The sequence below is a fragment of the Vicia villosa genome, linkage group LG1 (assembly GCF_029867415.1).
Source record: "Vicia villosa cultivar HV-30 ecotype Madison, WI linkage group LG1, Vvil1.0, whole genome shotgun sequence".
Classification (NCBI taxonomy): Eukaryota; Viridiplantae; Streptophyta; class Magnoliopsida; order Fabales; family Fabaceae; genus Vicia; species Vicia villosa.
The window spans coordinates 87,506,088-87,524,979 of record NC_081180.1 but is presented as its reverse complement, the minus strand read 5'-3'; the positions used below and the strand labels follow the sequence as shown (position 1 = coordinate 87,524,979).

At 34.7% G+C, this 18,892-nt stretch overlaps 2 protein-coding genes across 2 annotated transcripts; both read left to right on the top strand.

Annotated features, from left to right (window-relative positions):
* Positions 1 to 2,935: 2,935 nt before the first annotated feature.
* On the top strand, positions 2,936 to 4,444 carry LOC131648607 (uncharacterized). The gene has a single exon (XM_058918354.1). The coding sequence runs from the start codon at positions 2,936 to 2,938 to the stop codon at positions 4,442 to 4,444; it is 1,509 nt and encodes a 502-aa protein (XP_058774337.1).
* A 5,010-nt stretch (positions 4,445 to 9,454) lies between these two features.
* Positions 9,455 to 12,104, top strand: LOC131648598 (uncharacterized). Its single transcript, XM_058918344.1, has 6 exons — positions 9,455 to 9,560; positions 10,242 to 10,539; positions 10,638 to 10,758; positions 10,839 to 11,129; positions 11,212 to 11,313; positions 11,523 to 12,104. Exons 1-6 carry the CDS (start codon positions 9,455 to 9,457, stop codon positions 12,102 to 12,104), a joined length of 1,500 nt encoding a protein of 499 aa, XP_058774327.1.
* The last annotated feature ends 6,788 nt before the right edge of the window (positions 12,105 to 18,892 follow it).

Here is an 18,892-nt window from a genome sequence, read left to right as displayed (position 1 = left end):
ACACATAAATACGCACATACATGAGTTTCTCACCCACACGTGAGCTAGTTCTCAACCCTGCAAAAACCTTAAAGTCTTTGAGAAAGGTACAAAATTGTGAGAAATAGATTGTGGGGTTGTGATGAACCTAAGTCAATTACAAAGGAGTCACTATGGTGGAGAGACATCATGGAGTTGTGTGGTGAGGAAGAAGGAGTAATGAAGAAAATTACATCTAGACTATGAGATGGAAAAACCATTCTATTTTTGAAGAATCAATGGCTTGGGGTTGCTACTTTGGCATTTCAATTCCCTACTCTCTATAATGAAGTAATGGCTAAAGATATCTCTATTTTCAATGCTGGAAAATGGAATGGAGAATCATGGGACTGGGTTTTCATTAAAGGTGAAGAGATTTTGGGGAGAGCGGCTACAAAGGATTATGAGGAATTGAAATTATGCTTGGTTGGGATCAGACCTACTGTCAGCACCAAAGACCTGTTCATTTGACTGTATGATAGCTCGAATTGTTTCAGTGTGAAATCGTGGTACAACATGATTAATCAACACACTGTTATGTCGCCTTTGACCAGTTTGAAAGAGAGTCTCAGCATCAATTGGGTAGAAGTTGTGCCTTCAAAAATCCAGATTTTCGGGTGGAGGTTGTTAAGAGATAGGCTACCAACAAGGCGACAACTCCAAAGATGGAATATTGCTATGTGTGTTTTTTGTGATATGCAGGTTGAAGACTTTGAACACATATTCTTGCATTGTTCTATGTTAGTTCCTTTGAAGAGGAGATTATTTTTGTGGATTGATATTCAACAGCCTGCGGTATTAGATTACCGTGATTATAGGGCAAGATGAAGAACAACAACTCTGTAGCAATATGGTTAACACTTTGTTGGTGTATTTGGAAGGTGAGAAATGATATAATCTTCAACAATGCAAAGCTGGATATTGATGAACTATATTACATGACATTGTGGTACTCTTGGTGGTGGATTTCCTCATCTTCAAACATCAAGTGTAATTTCTATGAGTGATTTAAAAACCCTCTATTATATGCATGATTTTAGTGTAATGTAGACCAGATTTCCTTTCTTTTCTTGTAAAAGGTTTGGTGTACCCCTAATCTTAATACAAGAGTTGCTTAAGAAAAAAAAACTAAAGTCGTCACACATTTGTACTTTTAATAAATACCAGGCCCGACCTTTTGCCGGTGCTGCCCGTGTTATAGAACTGGCTCCAAAATTCAAGGGCCCAAAATTTATATTGTTTCTGCAATTTTATCTACAATTAGCAAAAATAATGTACTATAGTAGTAGCTAGTTATAGATCCATAGGCACAAAGAGAATGAGAGGCGGTGTTCACGATGCTTTAACATTTTAAGGAATTTTTTTTTAATAACCAAGTTTAAAAAAATATATATAACCAACCTATATTTCAAGAAAATTACCTCAATAACCATGTTTTGGGGTGTTTTACATGTAGGCGCCATTTCAAATGGCGTCCTCCTATTTTTTTTAAAATTTTTTTCAGTTACCTGCAGATTCATTGTTACCTGCGGATTTACCTGTAAAATTTACCTGCGGATTTACATGCAGACCAAACATTAAAACATTCTGCAGGTAAATTCGCAGGTAACATTAGATCCGCAAGTAAATCCGCAGGTAATTGGAAATTTTAAAAAAAAAAATAGGAGGCGCTATTTAAAATGGCGCCTACGTGTATAACACCCATAAACATGATTATTGGGGTAATTATCTTGAAATAAAGGTTAGTTATGTATAATTTTTTTAAAACTTGGTTATTCGAAAAAAATTTCCACATTTTAATGTTTATGCTTGAATAAAAATTTGTTGCTACAACTTTAATTATATATTATATATTGAAAAATTAACGTGGATATTATATTAGTTCCTAATTTTAATTACTAATTGTCAATATTTTCTATTATTAATTTCTAATTTTTACTCATATTATATTTTAATATAGGAACACAATTTTACAACGAAACTGAATTGTTTGATAAAATTATTTAATGAATTGACAAAAATAACAATTAAAATTAATATTTCAGAAATTATAAAATATAAAGATTTAATTGATAAATTTACTTCTAAAAGTGTTCGGAAAAAATTCTTTTGATGTAGTGTTACAAAATTTAAATTGTAGGAAATGATATTATATGTTTAAACAATATTTTTCAATTTTTTAATGATTCATTTGATTAGTATATAATTTTATTTTTGATGTATTATTTTTTATTATTAAAACCATATATTTTTTAATTTAAGTCTATTTTTATTTTTTATTATTAAAATTATATATTTTAAAATTAAAACAGGGCCTCGGATTCATTGGGCCGGCCCTGACAAATACATATGTTAGCAAAAAAATAGTGGTTCAGCATCACGAACTCTATGGTATCTTTAGGTCCGAACCCTCAATCATTCTCACATTCGCGAGGTTTGGACATGTAGGTCAAGTTGTTATATTCTCTTTAATATGAGTAATCCACATATTACTTACATTTTTATTAATTTTTCAGATCTTTATAGCAATTAAAACAACAGACCTACATATGTGAGAACTAGAGCCTCTTTTATTCAAATGTGATAGTCTATGTCAAAGAAAATTTTGTTATTTCATAAAGTTATATTCCTGAAATATAGTCTAAAAAAACAGAAACATGATCTATAAGCCTGGAAATTAAATACAAACTTAATAATGCTGTAAAAGAAAAAGAAGAAATAAGAGAAATGAAGAAATACATGTTAGTTATAATGCACCTTAAGTTAGTTAGAGTTTGTTAATAGATAGTTAGTTTGTTAGTTTTCTTCTAACTCTCTATATATAGCCAAAACATCTCATTTACTCATTCACCTCATTGATACTCCTCTTCTCTCTTCCCTCTCTATACCTTTTGAATTTTGGTTTCAAGCCTTCAAGATGAGCAGCTCAAGAATAGTTCCCACGTATGAAGATGCAGAAGCATTTATGGCGGCAGCAAAATTGGTGTTGAAAGATAAGAGAGGAAAGTATAAAGAATTCTCACAACTCCTAATTGATTACGATGCCAGAAGAGTTGATATAGGAGCTGTCAAAGAATTAGCGATAGAGTTGTTTAAAGAGCATGAAGATTTGATTTCAAGATTCAACAACTTCTTGCCACGGGGTCACCAAATCTCACTTCCTTTGGATGATGAACAAGGAAGTAATGATGATGCATTAGCGGTCGAAGATGAACAGAAAGATGATGAACAACAAGGTGATGATGATGCATTAGTGGTCAAAGATGATGAAGATCAAGGTGATGATGATGCATTAGCAGTCAAAGATGAACAGAACAATGATATACAACAAGTTGATGGCGATGCATTGGTGGTCAAAGATGATCAGAAAAATGATGAACAACAAGGTAATGGCGATGCATTTGCGGCCAAAAATGAACAGAAAGATGATGAACATCAAGGTGGTGACGGTGCATTTGCGGCCAAAGAAGAACAAAAAGTTGATGAACAACAAGGTGATGGCGATGCATTTGCGGTCAAAGATGATGAACAGAAAGGTGGTGGCGATACACTCTCTGTCAAAGATGATGAACATCAAGGTAATGGCGATGCATTAGCGGTCAAAGATGATGAACATCAAGGTGACGACTATGCACTAGCAGTCAAACTCAAAGATGAACAGAACTATGATATACAACAAGGTGATGGCGATGCATTAGTGGTCAAAGATGATGAAGATCAAGGTGATGATGATGCATTAGTAGTCATAGATGATGAACAACAAAGTGATGATGATGCATTTGCGGCCAAAGATGAACAGAAAGATGATGAACATCAAGGTGATGATGTCAATGCATTAGTGGTCGAAGATGAACATAATGGTGAACAACGAGGTGATGACGATGCATTGATGGTCGAAGATGAACAGAAAGATGATGAACAACAAAGTGGTGACGATGCATTTGTAGCAAAAGAAGAACAAAAAGATGATGAGCAACAAGGTGATGGCGATGCATTTGCGGTCAAAGATGATGAACAGAAAGGTGGTGGCGATACATTTGCGATCAAAGATGATGAACAACAAGGTGATGACTGTGCATTAGCAGTCATAGATGATGAACAAAAAAGGGATGATGATGCATTTGCGACCAAAGATGAACAAAAATATGAGGAACAACAAGGTGATCATGATACATTAGCGGTCAAAGATGAACATCAAGGTGATGACGGTGCGTTAGTGGTCGAAGATGAACATAATGATGGACAGCAAGGTGATGATGATGCATTAATGGTGGAAGATGAACAGAAAGATGATGAACATCAAGGTGATGATGATGATGCATTAGCAGTGAAAGATGAACAGAAAGATGATGAACATCAAGGTGATGATGATGATGCATTAGCAGTGAAAGATGATAAGAAAGACGATGAAGAAAAACAAGTTTGATTGCAGTCATGGGAGTATGTATAATCCATATAGGTTTATCTGTAAAGTGATATAGATTGTTTGGTTCTTTTTCTTGAATTGTTGTTTCAAATAAATTCTTCAGCATCGTATTATATGAAAGTTGTTTCTCATTTTTCTATAAGAAGTTGAAGAAGAATCACATTAAGTTGATATTATGATTGGTACAATTGTCATGATACTCATAATCAAATGATGGATCTTATTGCCATATACTTAAAAGAATCACATTAAGTTGATATTATGATTGGTACAATTGTGATGATATATTTATGTAGTAGTTAGTAACACTTGTGATTGAAGGTCAAATGCATGCATGCAGTAGTGTGCAGTGTTGGTCTCAACCATTTTTTACAAATTTTTGATTTGGAATGTCTCTTCATTGAAACGATCCATGAACGGGATGAAGGATCCATATGCTTGTTGCTGAAACAATCAAAACATAATATCTTACCTAGTTGTTTCCATAACTCGAATAATTTCTTTAAGAGGTGCGAGAACCATAGAGAGAGAGAGAGAGAGAGAGAGAGAGAGACAACTCTTTTTAGGGTACATAACATGGATAGATCATGCAATTTAGAGCTTCATATGCTCAATGATTTAGTTGTTGGTGTGTGAGAATGTGATTGACAATGCAGTAAAAAAAGAGAATAAAGTTTAACCGATATATAGTAAAAGTGATTTATACTAGTTTACTAAAGTGGCTATTCCAATCCTTATATTGTGTGAGATTTGTTTGTAGATACTTGAAAATTTTCTCCTTGTGCAAACCTTCTCAATTATGTATTTTCTTAGTCATCAAACTTATAACACTGATTAATATAACTTCTGTGAGCTTAAAGAATTCATACAAGTTTTATATCAATTTAAGGATATACAATTCTTTAAGAAGATTTTTGTAAGGATCAAAATAAAACTAAAACGGTATGATAGTGAAAAGTTTGTATTTTGTTCTTTAATGAGTGGTGCATTGACTATGTTTTGCAATGAATGTTTGAGAGAATAGAAAATAGAAGATTTTGGATGTTTTTTTCTCTTTCGTATTTTCTTTCTACTTGTATTAAAAAAAAAAACATATTTTTATGTGAGAGTGAGAAATGTAAATTATATCTTGAGTATCAAATTTTGTTCTTTGAGTCTTTATAATTGTTTTTTTTACCTCTATAGCACCTAAGTTTTATATCTAAATTATAGAGGTTGTTTATTTTGATAGAGTTGTAATTCAACTAATATCATTATGAGTTTTGTATTAATCAATAGGGTTAATAGGGTTAATGCATGGTTGAGAGAAAGTGAAGAGATTCTCATATTTAGGGGAGTATTAAATAGAAAGACACAAGTAGTATTAGCAAGAGGGACATTGAACAAATATTGTTCATTTAAATTACTTTGTACTAATACTATTGAGAGATGATTTATTTTTTTGGTTTGGAAGTCCCCAAGACGTAGGTGTCATTGCACTGAACCGAGTTTCAATTTCTTTGAATTCTATGATTTATCATCTTGTTTCTCTTAATCTGTCATAAAAATTATACACAATCGTCTCAGACATTATGTCCAACACATGTCCTGCGAAAAACATAATTTCATATAAAAAGAGAGAGATTCACTTTATTTTGTATAATGTATGTTTTGGTATTTGAGGTAGTAGTGATAGTTTAGAATGTAGTTGGATAGTGTAAAGAGCTTTGGTTGATAGTTGAAAAATAGTAGCAAGTAGTGTGTGAGCTAGTATCGGAGCATGACAACACATAAGTAATGAATTTGTTGTAAGAGGAGAGTAATAGTAGAATGAAGCCTCCAATGTTCACTACAAGAAACAAGCTCCCTAGCTGCTTAATATAGTGACGTGATTATCATGTGTTAAAATTTTGGCTGTTCCGACGTGATAATCACGTCACTACATATTATATTAATAAAATATTACAAAGTACAATACATTTGTGTGTGTCAGCATATTTATTTTTTTAAAAAAATTAGCGCCATTATGATCACGTCGCTATTTGAAAAAAAAATTAAATTAAAATGGGCGGTGGATTTCAAATGGGGGAGTTTGAAAATTTTAAAATTCAAACTAGCGACATTGATCCCACGTCGCTAATAATAAAGCTGGGAAAGTAATAAAGTTGTCTGACTCAAACAGACAATGATTAGACCATTTATTGACCGTTGCAATGCTAGCGACGTGAACCCCACGTGTGTATCTAGCGACGTGGAATTAATGACGTTGAGGTGCATTAATTTCAATTAAATATGACCGTTGTGGCTTGCGACGTGATTGACATGTGGGAAACTGGCGACGTGTAAATCACGTCGCTAAATATCTTATAAGTCTCCCAAATCTGCTTCGTCTTCCCGGACAGTCTTCTTTTCTTCATTTCATTCTCATTTCCTTCCCTCTTCAACTCTCTCAAACCCATTTTCTTCTTCAACTCTCTCAAACCCATTTCCTTCTCCAATCTCTTCCAACATCACCATTTCAATTAAGGTATATCTCCAAACCATTTTAATTCCTTATTCCATTTAATAAAATATTATTTGTGTGTTGCTAACAAAAATCTGTTTGTTGTAGATATTTTTTTTGCATTGAAAGGAGCTTCCAGAGGAACATTTGAAGAAATTATAGAGGAAGATAGAGGTATTTTAGCATTTATATTTTATTTAATGTGTTATTAGGTATAGTTTTTTATTTTTGTAGGTATAATTTGTTTTATTATATACACTTTAATGTTATATAAATCTGTTATATATATATATATATATATATATATATATATATATATATATATATATATACATATATATATATATATATATATATATATATATATATATATATGTTATATATAATATGTTATATATATGTTATATAAATCATGAATTCTGAGTCCAATTTGTTAACTGAATGAACAAAGATATAATTGGCTTGATGAAACCATGAATGAAAGATATAATTGGTATGATGGATGGATGAATTTTTGGTGGTGTCTGTTATATATGTTATATGTAATTTGTTATATATGTTATAGATATATATATTATTAAAAACAAATTATTAAAAATATATTATAAATGTTATTAAAAATAAGTTTTTTTAAAGAATTATTAAAAACAGAATATTATATGTCTTAAAAAGTTATTAAAAACAGAATATTTTATTAAATAAGTTTTTGAAAAAAATATTATATGTCTTGAATAGAATATTAAAAACATATTTAAAAAGTTATTTTAATAAGGAATATAATTATGTAAAGAAATATTAAATATATATATATATATATATATATATATATATATATATATATATATATATATATATATATATATATATATATATATATAGTTATGTAAAAAAAACAGAATTATTAAAAAGTTATTTTAATAAGGAACTTTCTTTTTAAAAAGTTATTTGTTTGTTATTTTTTTTACTAAAAAGTATTTATATTTAAGGGATAATAGGTATTTACCCCCTACCATATAGGCGAGATTCGGTTTACCCCCTATTAATAATTTTTTTTGGATTACCCCCCTGTATTTTTAGCGTACCCCCCTAAACGTGTAAAAAACAGTGAAAAACCAGGGGGGTAAATCAAAAAAACAAGTTTACAGGGGGGTCCTAGGGGGGGTAAATCATAGAACTTTTCATATTTCAAGGGGTTAATCCAAAAAAAAAATTAATAGGGGGGTAAACCGAATCTCGCCTATATGGTAGGGGGGAAAATACCTATTATCCCTATATTTAAAAAGTGAAATGTTTTTTATAATAATTTTTGATAGTTTTTTTATAAGAAAATAATAAATTTGATTGATAATTATTAAAAATATATAAAAATTAATATTTTCTAGAAAATTATTAATTTATAATAATATTTTTTATGGGAATTTATAATAATCTTTTATATTAGTTTGGAGAAATGAAATTGGGGAAGAGATTGGGGAATTAATTTTTAATAATTAATTCAATTTTAAATGATAACTAATATGTATTAAAAATTTTAAAAAAGTTAGAAATTAAAATATTTTGAAAAGGATATTTATATGAATAGATTAAATATTTAACACGAGAGTAAAAAAAACATGTTGAAAGACTTTATAGAAATAGATTATAAAATCTTACTTTATGTTGAAATAGTTATATGAATTTAACTATTTTTAATATTTAAAAAAAAGTTAGCAATTAAAATATTTTGAAAATGATATTTATATGAATAGATTAAATATTTAACACGTGAGTAAAAAAAAACATGTTGAAAGACTTTATAGTAATAGATTATAAAATCTTACTTTATGTTGAAATAGTTATATGAATTTAACTATTTTTAATATTTAAAAAAAGTTAGAAATTAAAATATTTTGAAAATGATATTTATATGAATAGATTAAATATTTAACACGAGAGTAAAAAAAAACATGTTGAAAGACTTTATAGTAATAGATTATAAAATCTTACTTTATGTTGAAATATTTTTAAAATTGATTGTTGTATATAATTTTACTTTAAAAATTGTCTATATGTATTAAAAAATTGATATAGAAAACACCATTGTATAGAAAAAAACAATGTGATGTAGTATTTTTTTTAATATAACTTCTTTTAAAATGATATTGTTTTAAAATTTGTTTAGTTACATGATGTGATGTAGTAGGTTGAATGATTTAATATAGTTAAATTTTAATTATAGTTACTAAAAAGATAATGATTGAATATGTGCAGTATGGAATATTATTTGTACTATCGTAGTTGGATGTACGATAGATTGTATCCAGGAAGAAGTGGACTTAAACCCAATTTTATAGAAGGAGTTAATGGGTTTATAAAGTGGGCGTTTGCACAGGAATGTTGTCGAAGCGAAGGGGGGAGTTAGGTGCCCTTGTCTTAAATGTGATTGTAGACGTATAATTAGTGACCCAGAGGAAGTAGAACGTCATTTGTATAGAAGAGGTTTCATTGAAAATTATTGGGTTTGGACGTCTAATGGTGAACAACTGCCGATGAACGTACCAGAGACTAGCAATACGCATGCTTCAAGCAGTCGTCCGACTATGGAATACGAGGAAAATTTTAATTTGATGGGTGACATGGTTGAGTATGCTTTCGGTGTGAACGTCACCTATGATCAACCTGAAGATTTTGATGCGGAAGAGTTGCCGAATGAGGAAGCACAAAGATTTTATCAGTTGTTGAATGAGATGAATATACCGTTGTTTGAGGGGTCGTCAGATTCAAAGTTATCAATGTGTGTGAGATTATTGGCTGCCAAGGCAAATTGGAATGTCCCTGATAGGTGTTTGGAATTCTTCATAAAAATGATGTTGGACTCAACTGCAATGAAAGACAACTTGCCTAAAACTTTTTATGATGCAAAGAAGTTAGTGTCGAGGTTGGGTTTAAGTGCAAGAAAAATTGATTGTTGCACTAATGGTTGCATGTTGTTTTATGACAATGAGTTTGGTACTAATGATGGATTGTTGGAGGAATGTAAGTTCTGTGAAAGTCCAAGATATCAAGTCCAAAGTAAAGCCGTTAACCGTCAACAAACACGTGTAGCAGTGAGGTCCATGTTTTATCTCCCGATTATACCAAGGTTAAAAAGAATGTTTGCTTCAATGCATAGTGCAAGTCATATGACGTGGCATCATACAAACAAAACAATTCCAGGTACTATGTGACATCCATCTGATGGCGAGGCATGGAAGCACTTTGATCGGATGCATCCTGATTTTGCCGCAGAACCAGCAGAGTGCTAGACCTAGCTTTCCACCTAGCTTTCCACCACAGGTCCCCCACACACCTCACATCCGACACAGGTGCCCCCATCCTTACAGCAGACAGGGGGATCACACACCTCACATCCGACACAGGTGCCCCCATCCTTCCAGCAGACAGGGGGATCACACACCTCACCTACCACACATATACCTCCAGGCGGGGATGATCATGTGGAGGCAGATCAGGATGATATTGAGCAGGCTGAGGATGATGTTGTGTTGGATGGCGATAATCTTCGGGGGGAGGATAATCCGGATGAGATTCAAATCGTCGGTGGCAGATATTATATTACGCCCGTCGGAAATTAGTAAGTATCTTATTTATAATTTTTTAATTAAGTTTACATTTACTTTTTTAATATAAATTTATATGTAACGCATGCTAATTCAAATTATTGTTGTTTAGTTTTACTCCGAGTCGAACATCTGCAAAGTGTGTGAGCTATGTGATTCAACAAATGTATAAAGATGCTTGGACAAGATTTGGAGAAGTTCCAAATAGAGATGATTGGTTTAACAAATTTAAGGTATAATTAATTTGTTTTTTAACTATTGTATATTTAAAATATTGTTCTAATTTTCTAACTGTTTATCTTAATGTTAACAGGAAAAGTGCACATGGGATATTTTGAGCGAGAAGGTTGTTAAAAAAGTCTTTTTCATCAGAGCATCAAAAAGACTTTCTGACACCTTACGACGTGTTAGAAAGCGTTGGGAGCGTGATGGTAGTATTCCCTCTTGGATGGGCAAAGAAACTCTTGATAAACTTCTGGTCTATTGGGATACACCTGAATTTAAAGCTAAGTCTGAAAGTGCCAAAAAAATGAGGGCATCTGAAAAAGGTGGGCACGTTAATGCTGGTGGAAGTATAAGTACCTACGAACATATGCGGCGCATGGTAATTACTGCCACTTATATATTGAAGTTATGTTTTGATTAATTATTATATGTATTTAATTAAATTTAATTTTATTATTTAGGAAAAGAGGTTGGGGAGAAAACCACTCATGGTCGAGTTAGTTAAGGAGACTCGGACGAAAAAGTCGGGAGAGTATGTTGATGAGCGTACACGGCAAGCTTTGGTAAGTTATTCAATTTACTTTATGAATATTTTTTTATATTTAATGACAATTTTGTGACGTGATTTTCACGTGGCAACTAAGAAGTTGCCGCATGATTTACATGTGGCAACAGAAGTTGTGGCATGAGAATCATGTGGCAACGGATTTTTATTTTATTTAAATTAATTTTTATTTAAGTTTTATATTTAATATTTTTATTGTATGTGTAGGAGGATTATCAAGCAAGGCTTGTACAATTTTTGGTCACTAATCCGCAATTTACTCCTAGCGAAGGACAACCGCTTCATCCAGATGTTGATTTTTATATTTGGAATGAAGTCATTGGCGGAAAAGGTCCTAATGGATGTTTTTTTGGTGGTGGAAGTATGGCGGGATGCTTGAGAAGTGGTGATAGAAATTTATTTGAAAGAGTAAGAGATGGGGAAGGAACGTCACGCCCAGCACAATTGTCCCCGCAAATGATGGAAACAATAAGACAATTGGCGATAAGTGAGGCGAGACGCGAGTCAGAGCAACGTGAGATGGCGTTAAAAGCCCAATTAGAGGAGCAACAACGGCAAATAGAGGCAATGACGAAGAGGCAAGCGGAGATGGAGGGGCAACAAAGCCTAATAGAGAGAATGGCCAAGAGGCAAGCGGAGATGGAGGAGCAAATGCGGCTATTTATGCAATTTCAGGGAAGCGGTAACCAATTGTTTGGTGGAAACGTTGGAGTTGGTGGTGCACCGGCAAATCAACAAGATGATGAAGATTTAAACCTCGATGATTTTCCCGATCCAGGAGATACTTAATTATTATGTAATATTTATTATATTTTAGTTTGAATTTTAATTTTAATGGATGTAAGATATTAAATTTTAATTGATGTATGACACATTTTAATTTATATTTTGTTTATTATTTATTTTCTATTTTTTATTATATTATTCAATAAATATTATTTATTAATATCAATTTTTAAATTATTTATTAATTATATTTTATTATATTAATTACATTTCTTTATTAATAATAAAAAACTTTTTTAATAATAATATTTGAGTTATATTTAATTAAAAAGAATTTTGTTTAGTGAAGTGGTTTACATGTCACAAATATAGTGACATGAAAATCACGTCGCTAACTTAATTTTTTTTTAAAACGAATTACGCTTAGTGACGTGATTTACATGTCACTACATTTGTGATATGTAAATCACGTCGCTAGGTTCAAAAAATAAGAAAAATATTTGTATTTTAGTGGCATGATTCCCACGTCACTAATTAGTGACATGAAAAACACGCCACAAACTGACTTCGTTGACCGTGCCATCCCTGCAAACCTGCTGCATGTCTGCTGTGGCATAAATTTGTACTGGAATCTGTGTAGTATGTAGCGACGTGATTTGCATATCACTAAATAGTGACGTGAAAATCATGTCACTACTAGTTTACCACCTATCCCCCTGCGACATATTCTCTCACGTCGCAAATTTAATGGGGTGACGTGATATTGATTTTTGTGGCGTGTTTATCATGTCGCTGGAGACAATATTTTTTGTAGTGGTTATTGATATTGGGCCTTAAAGGCTTAAATACAATTACACATATGCTTTTTTATTTATAGGTGTTTGAGGATGTTTCTAGAATAGAACTATCTAGGTTTTTGTTTGTCTTTTCTACATTACATTGACATAGAACTTTCTAGGCTATTAGTTAATCTAAGATTTAGTGGAACACTCTAGAAACATGTAGCAACTTTAGACTATTCTAGTTTTCTCTAAACATTGTCATATATTTATGCTAGAATTTTCTAGAAATGTGCATCTATTTCAACACTCCTCCTTGATGCATATTTCAATAACTCCAAGTGTATTCCATAGTTGTTCAAATGTGAATTTGTGAAGCTATCTCCTCCTTCATTGATAATGTTCTGTAATATATTTTATTTTGAAAACCATTACCTCTACTGTAATTCAACTTTGTCACGCTACTTGTCACAATGATTGTTATTAAACTCTTTTTCATCATTATTGAAGGCTTTTGACGAGAATCATTCACGCTCCTTAGTTGCGCTTGTGATATTCCTTGTTTGTCTTGTTAAAGACTTCTAACAAGGACCACTTTTATTGTCTAGTTGCATGTGAATCTCCTTGTCGTTCTTATTGAATAATTCTGACACGGATCACTGTTGCTTCTTAGTTGTTTATGAGTCTCGTTGTCATTCTTGTAGAAGAATTTTGACAAAGACCTTTTCTTGCTCTAGCAGATGTATTTGTCTCCCTAGGCTTGTACTCAAGTTGAGCCTCAGAGGTCACAGGTCTCAATTTTTTTTATCGACTGGACTTGTGCTTTATCAGAACTCGAGCCTTATTTACCATAGGTTTACGACATTAGTTGGGCTTGAAATTAAGTGGGTCGGTGTTTACGGTGATTTCCGGTAAACAACCGCTAGTCTTCCAAACTATAATAAATATGATTTGGTTACTTGCAGGATCGACTAGATTGATCCTAGGACACATAGTCAAGAAGATTGTTATCAATGTTTGTTCTGACCATATTCATTATTTGTCTTCTTCAATAAGCGTTGTTCGATTAACAGAACAAATAGTCTCGACAATCACTTTGTTATATATAAATATGACTTCATCGAAGTGATATGACGTAAAAATTAAAAGGACAATTGAAACGTAAAGAATCTTAAACTGCAGAAATATAAAAGACTTTGAAAGTAAATAACGTGAAAGTAATTCGAAAGTAAATGACGTTAAAGTAAAGATGCAGAAACGTAAATGGCAAGAAATAAACGAAATGCAGTAATTCTGAAAGATAAAAACAAAAAGATAATACACATGTATTAAAATGGTGGTGTCATACGTACATTTTCTCAGCGAACTCTTTCTCTTAACGCTTGATACTTGAGTAAATATGTGAGTGATTTGTACAAAATGAACACACAGAATCCTAACACTAAGACTCTTATTTATACTAGTTTCGACCTTAACAGTCCTACACTAATCTGCTGCCACGTTTCTCATCAGAACTTCCAGCGAAGCCATCTGTTGTTGAACGGTTACGAAACCGTCTTCGAATTTCAAATCTTCCCGCCTGAGTCCATCTTCGACGCGTGGCAGTGTATTAAACAAACACTACTAAAAAACACGCTAAGTAGTAATACTTGAATACATATTCTATGAATTTTGTCTAAGTCCCGAAGACATATGCTTTCATTAATCTTTCAGCGTTCACTTATCTTCATCGAACTTAGAAGTCTTTATTTTTCCGAAGCATGACCATCAGTAGCCATTTTTTAAGGGATGGCCATCAGTAACCATCTTTCCTTCGATTCTCAACTCCTTCGAAGGATAAACAACATAAAACGAAATCTTCAGCTAACAGTCGGACCGTTAGGCTACCTGAACTCCTCTCTCTCATTTTTAATTTTGGGTTTTAACTCAAACAGAGTCGGACCGTGTAGCTACCTGTACTCCTTTGTGTTTGAGTCAGATACCTCATTTTTTTAGTTTTAATAAAATTGTTGGTGATAAGAAGAAATAGTTTGCTACGTCTTATGAATGAACGAACGTAGCTCTGATACCACTGTTGGTATTTGAGGTAGTAGTGATAGTTTAGAATGTAGTTGGATAGTGTAAAAAACTTTGGTTGATAGTTGAAAGATAGTAGCAAGTAGTGTGTGAGTTAGTATCAGAGCATGACAACACATAAGTAATCAATTTGTTGTAGGAGGAGAGTAATAGTAGAATGAAGCCTCCGATGTTAGTGATATTGGACCTTAAAGGCTTAAATACAATTACACATATGCTTTTTTATTTATAGGTGTTTGAGGATGTTTCTAGAATAGAACTATCTAGATTTTTGTTTGTCTTTTCTACGTCACATTGACATAAAACTTTCTAGGCTATTAGTTAATCTAAGATTTATTGAAACACTCTAGAAACATGTAGCAACTTTAGACTATTCTAATTTTCTCTAAACATTGTCATATATTTATGCTAGACTATTCTAGAAATGTGCATCAATTTCAACAGTATATATAAATTACTTTTAAGAGTTACTGCAAAAATTACATGTGGACCATGCATAATATTAAATATATTCTTCTGATAAATAAGTACGTGTTTATTTTATGAGAAAATGGATAATGCAATTACACTGTAAAAAAAATTTTTACACTATCAATTAATAAGGATTATGTATCCCACCAAATCAAATTATCAATTTTTAATTAATTGTATAAGATGACATATTGATATAATCCTATTTTTTTATATGGATAGTCCATTAAACCCTTATTTTATTAATTACTTTATTTCATAACGGAAGATCAACAAAATATGGTTAATATTCAAATACATCAAATTAGTTTATTGAATACAATCTATTGAACTGAACTCACGTGCTTCCAATATATAATTTTTTTTGAAAATTTCTTTAGCCACCTCCCTATGGGGGTCACCTCCAGCGAAAATCCCAAAATACCCCTGCTTCGGAAATGAACTTCCGAAGCGTTTTTTTTTTATTTAAAAAATTTCCATAATTCGGAAGTTCATCTCCGAAAACACCTCATGGGGGGTGTCTTCGGAGATGAACTTCCGAAAACACCCCATGGATGAATTCGGAAGTTCATTTCCGAATTATGCAGAAACTGTGTTTTTTTTTATGTTTTTTCTTAAACAGTCTCGCATTTTAATTAAACGCAAACGCCAAATAAAATAAGCAACAGATAAACTGAAAATACTAATACGATAAATAAAATCCAAATAATATATACAAACCGAACCAAATAGTAATAGTGTGCGCAATATACAATCCGAAAACAAAAAATAAATAAACCCGACCACTACTGGGTGTGCCTAACCCTCTCACCCTGAGCCCTCCTCTGCCGCTTGTACCCCGCCGCACGGCCCGCATCAGTGACGATCGCCTCCATCACGGTGACTGCGTCTGGACCGCCCTGAAGAACGACACCCCGATCCAAGGCGTCCCGCCCAAGCATCTCTATCCGCTGGCAGATCGGCAGGAGATCAATGGCGTGGTCATCCTCGACCTGCTGGTTCTCCAGGATCTCCTCATGTGCTGGCCTAGGAGCGCCGGGAACGTCGGGTCTCAGTAGAGGATGGGACACCCGGTAGAACCATGTGACGTACCCCTCCTCACTGTGCCAGTCCTGTGTGACCCGAGTGAGACGGTACTCCTGCGGTACCACATGCTGCTGCCACTCCGCCCATATGGCAGTGAGCTGCACTCGGGTCACTGTGTCGGGAGCAGCCTCAAACGGTGACCTGGGTATCCGCTGCACGAATCCAAACTGACGCATGCACCGCTCTGGGAGATACCAGACCATGATGCCGGTCCCGCATGCCAACCAGCCTGAATATAGAGCAATGCCGTCAAAGGGGACAATCTGAGCGTAGTCGACGAACGGCCTCCAGGTGACGTCGTCGTGCATCGTGCGGTCCAAGTACAGACGGTATGGTCCCACCGCATCGTTCCCCCTCTGGAGATCGTATCTGGCGGCCCTGGGCATGGCGTCCACGTACGCAGGATCGATGTGAAAGCCGTGGATGCGGGAGAAGTAGGAGATGATCCAGCTCTGAAACAGAAACACGATAATGTATTAAAAATAAATACGAAACATAAATAAATAAATAAATACGATAATGTATTAAAATAAAACGTACCGTAAGCAGTGTGCAGGATCCGACCAACTGCCTCGTCCTCTAGTTGGAGGCCTCATTCAGCTTCTGGTAGAGGTATGCCAGAGTAGCTGCCCCCCAGTTCCACTGGTGAATGGTATCCAGGTCCATGAAGTAGCGGAGGTAGGTCACGTCGACGTACCTGGCACTCTTGTCCACAAAGCATGCAGCGCCTACCACATGCATGTACCAGCACCAAAGAGCGCAGCCGCGGTGATAGTGTGTGAACAGCTCGTCACCCGCATCCTCGGATTCGGCCGCCGACACCAAGTGGTGCTCGAAATAGGCGCTCAGTGTGGTGAACCGGATATGAGGCCCAGAAGTCGTGGCGCACTCAAAGTGAGAAACCTCGTGCTCCATGCCCAAATAGAGCGTCATCCACTCAATGGCCTCGACCCTCTGGATCTTGGAGTGGTGCAACAGCGGCCCCCTAATCGGCAGGTGGAGAAGACACTGCACGTCATGTAAGGTGATCGTCATCTCCCCAACTGGCAAGTGGAAAGAGGACGTCTCCTTGTGCCAGCGCTCCACAAATGCCCCCTGCATGCCGGTGCTGATGGTGGTGTACCCCGTCATGCAGAGCCCGCTGAGCCCTGAACCTCGCACATGGTCGTTAAACCACTCAGCTGCTGGTTTAAACAGACCGAAAATCTTGCGGGCGTGGTTGACCATTTTCAGCGGCTCTCTCTCCTGTTACAAAAAAAAACAAATAAGCGACATATATTAAATAAGCGGACATATATTAAATAAGCGACAAATAAACGGTGAGATTATAAAAAATGGTGACAAATAAACGGTTAAATTAAAAAAATACCTCTCCCTCCCAGATCCGCCGAGCGACGTGATCGTGGTAGTGAATCAGCACGGAAGTGTCAAAGGGCCCTCCCGGATAGCCATCCTCCTGCTCATCCTCCTCCCCGGCTGGAGGGTCAACCTCCGGTACACCCTCTGGCTCGTAGTATGGCACTGGCACCTCCTCCTCCTCCTCTCGCTGGCGGGAAGAAGATACCCGAGCCAGCCGACTCCTAGATCCTGAAGCAGATGTACCCTCTCCCACGTCCACGGGAACTCGCACACGGCATCCCCGGCCCTGCCCCCGTCCCTGGGTCGACGCCAGCTGCGCCGCCGCCCGCCCGCGTCTAGCCGACGCAGTCTGAGACTCTCTCCCCTGTCTGATGCGTGCTGGTTGGTTGCCTGACATGTTCCTGTAAACAATTGAAATCGATTAATATGCGAGACAAAAGAAGAAACAAAAATAATTGAAATTCTGATACAGTTCGGAAGTTCATTTTCGAAAACTGGGATGGAGGTGTTTTCGGAAATGAACTTCCGAAACACCCCTGCGATGGAGTTTTCTACAACTCCCATGGCAGACCCCAAAACCAAACATCAAACTTATGTCTACACATTCTAAACATCCTAAATATCAGTATAAACCTAACCTAATACATTTTTTGCTATTTGTAAACAACCTAATATACATTTTAATCATAGATCTTAAAATCAAAATGCTTACCGATTGAATGGATTTGAGGACTTTTGAATGTAATAGAGCAAGTAGTTGGAGCCTTTGAGGTAGCTTGGAACTGGTTTGCACAAAAATCTCTTGGGGTGTGAGTTTGGAAGAAGATTAGGGTAAATGATTAGGGGGAGGGGGCTGTTTTGCTTAATCTGCAAAACGCGCAGTATTTCGGAAATGAACTTCCGAAATGGTGTTTTCGGAAGTGCATTTCCGAAATAAGTCAAATTTTTTTAAAAAAAAAGGCGCTTTCGGAGATGCATCTCCGAAAACACCTTTTTCCTGCATTTCGGAAGTTCATTTCCGAAGTCAGGGGTATTCTAGGTTTTTCACCTTTTTCCTGCATTTCGGAAATTCTTTTTTTT

What these genes read in the sequence shown, in the direction of transcription:
- LOC131648607 (XM_058918354.1), top strand. Translation starts at nt 2,936, where the DNA reads ATGAGCAGCTCAAGAATAGTTCCCACGTATGAAGATGCAGAAGCATTT.
- LOC131648598 (XM_058918344.1), top strand. Translation starts at nt 9,455, where the DNA reads ATGAACGTACCAGAGACTAGCAATACGCATGCTTCAAGCAGTCGTCCG. An exon ending in ACGAACATATGCGGCGCATG is followed by an intron (nt 11,130 to 11,211) that starts GTAATTACTGCC and finishes TTTATTATTTAG; the next exon opens with GAAAAGAGGTTGGGGAGAAA. An exon ending in AGCGTACACGGCAAGCTTTG is followed by an intron (nt 11,314 to 11,522) that starts GTAAGTTATTCA and finishes TTGTATGTGTAG; the next exon opens with GAGGATTATCAAGCAAGGCT.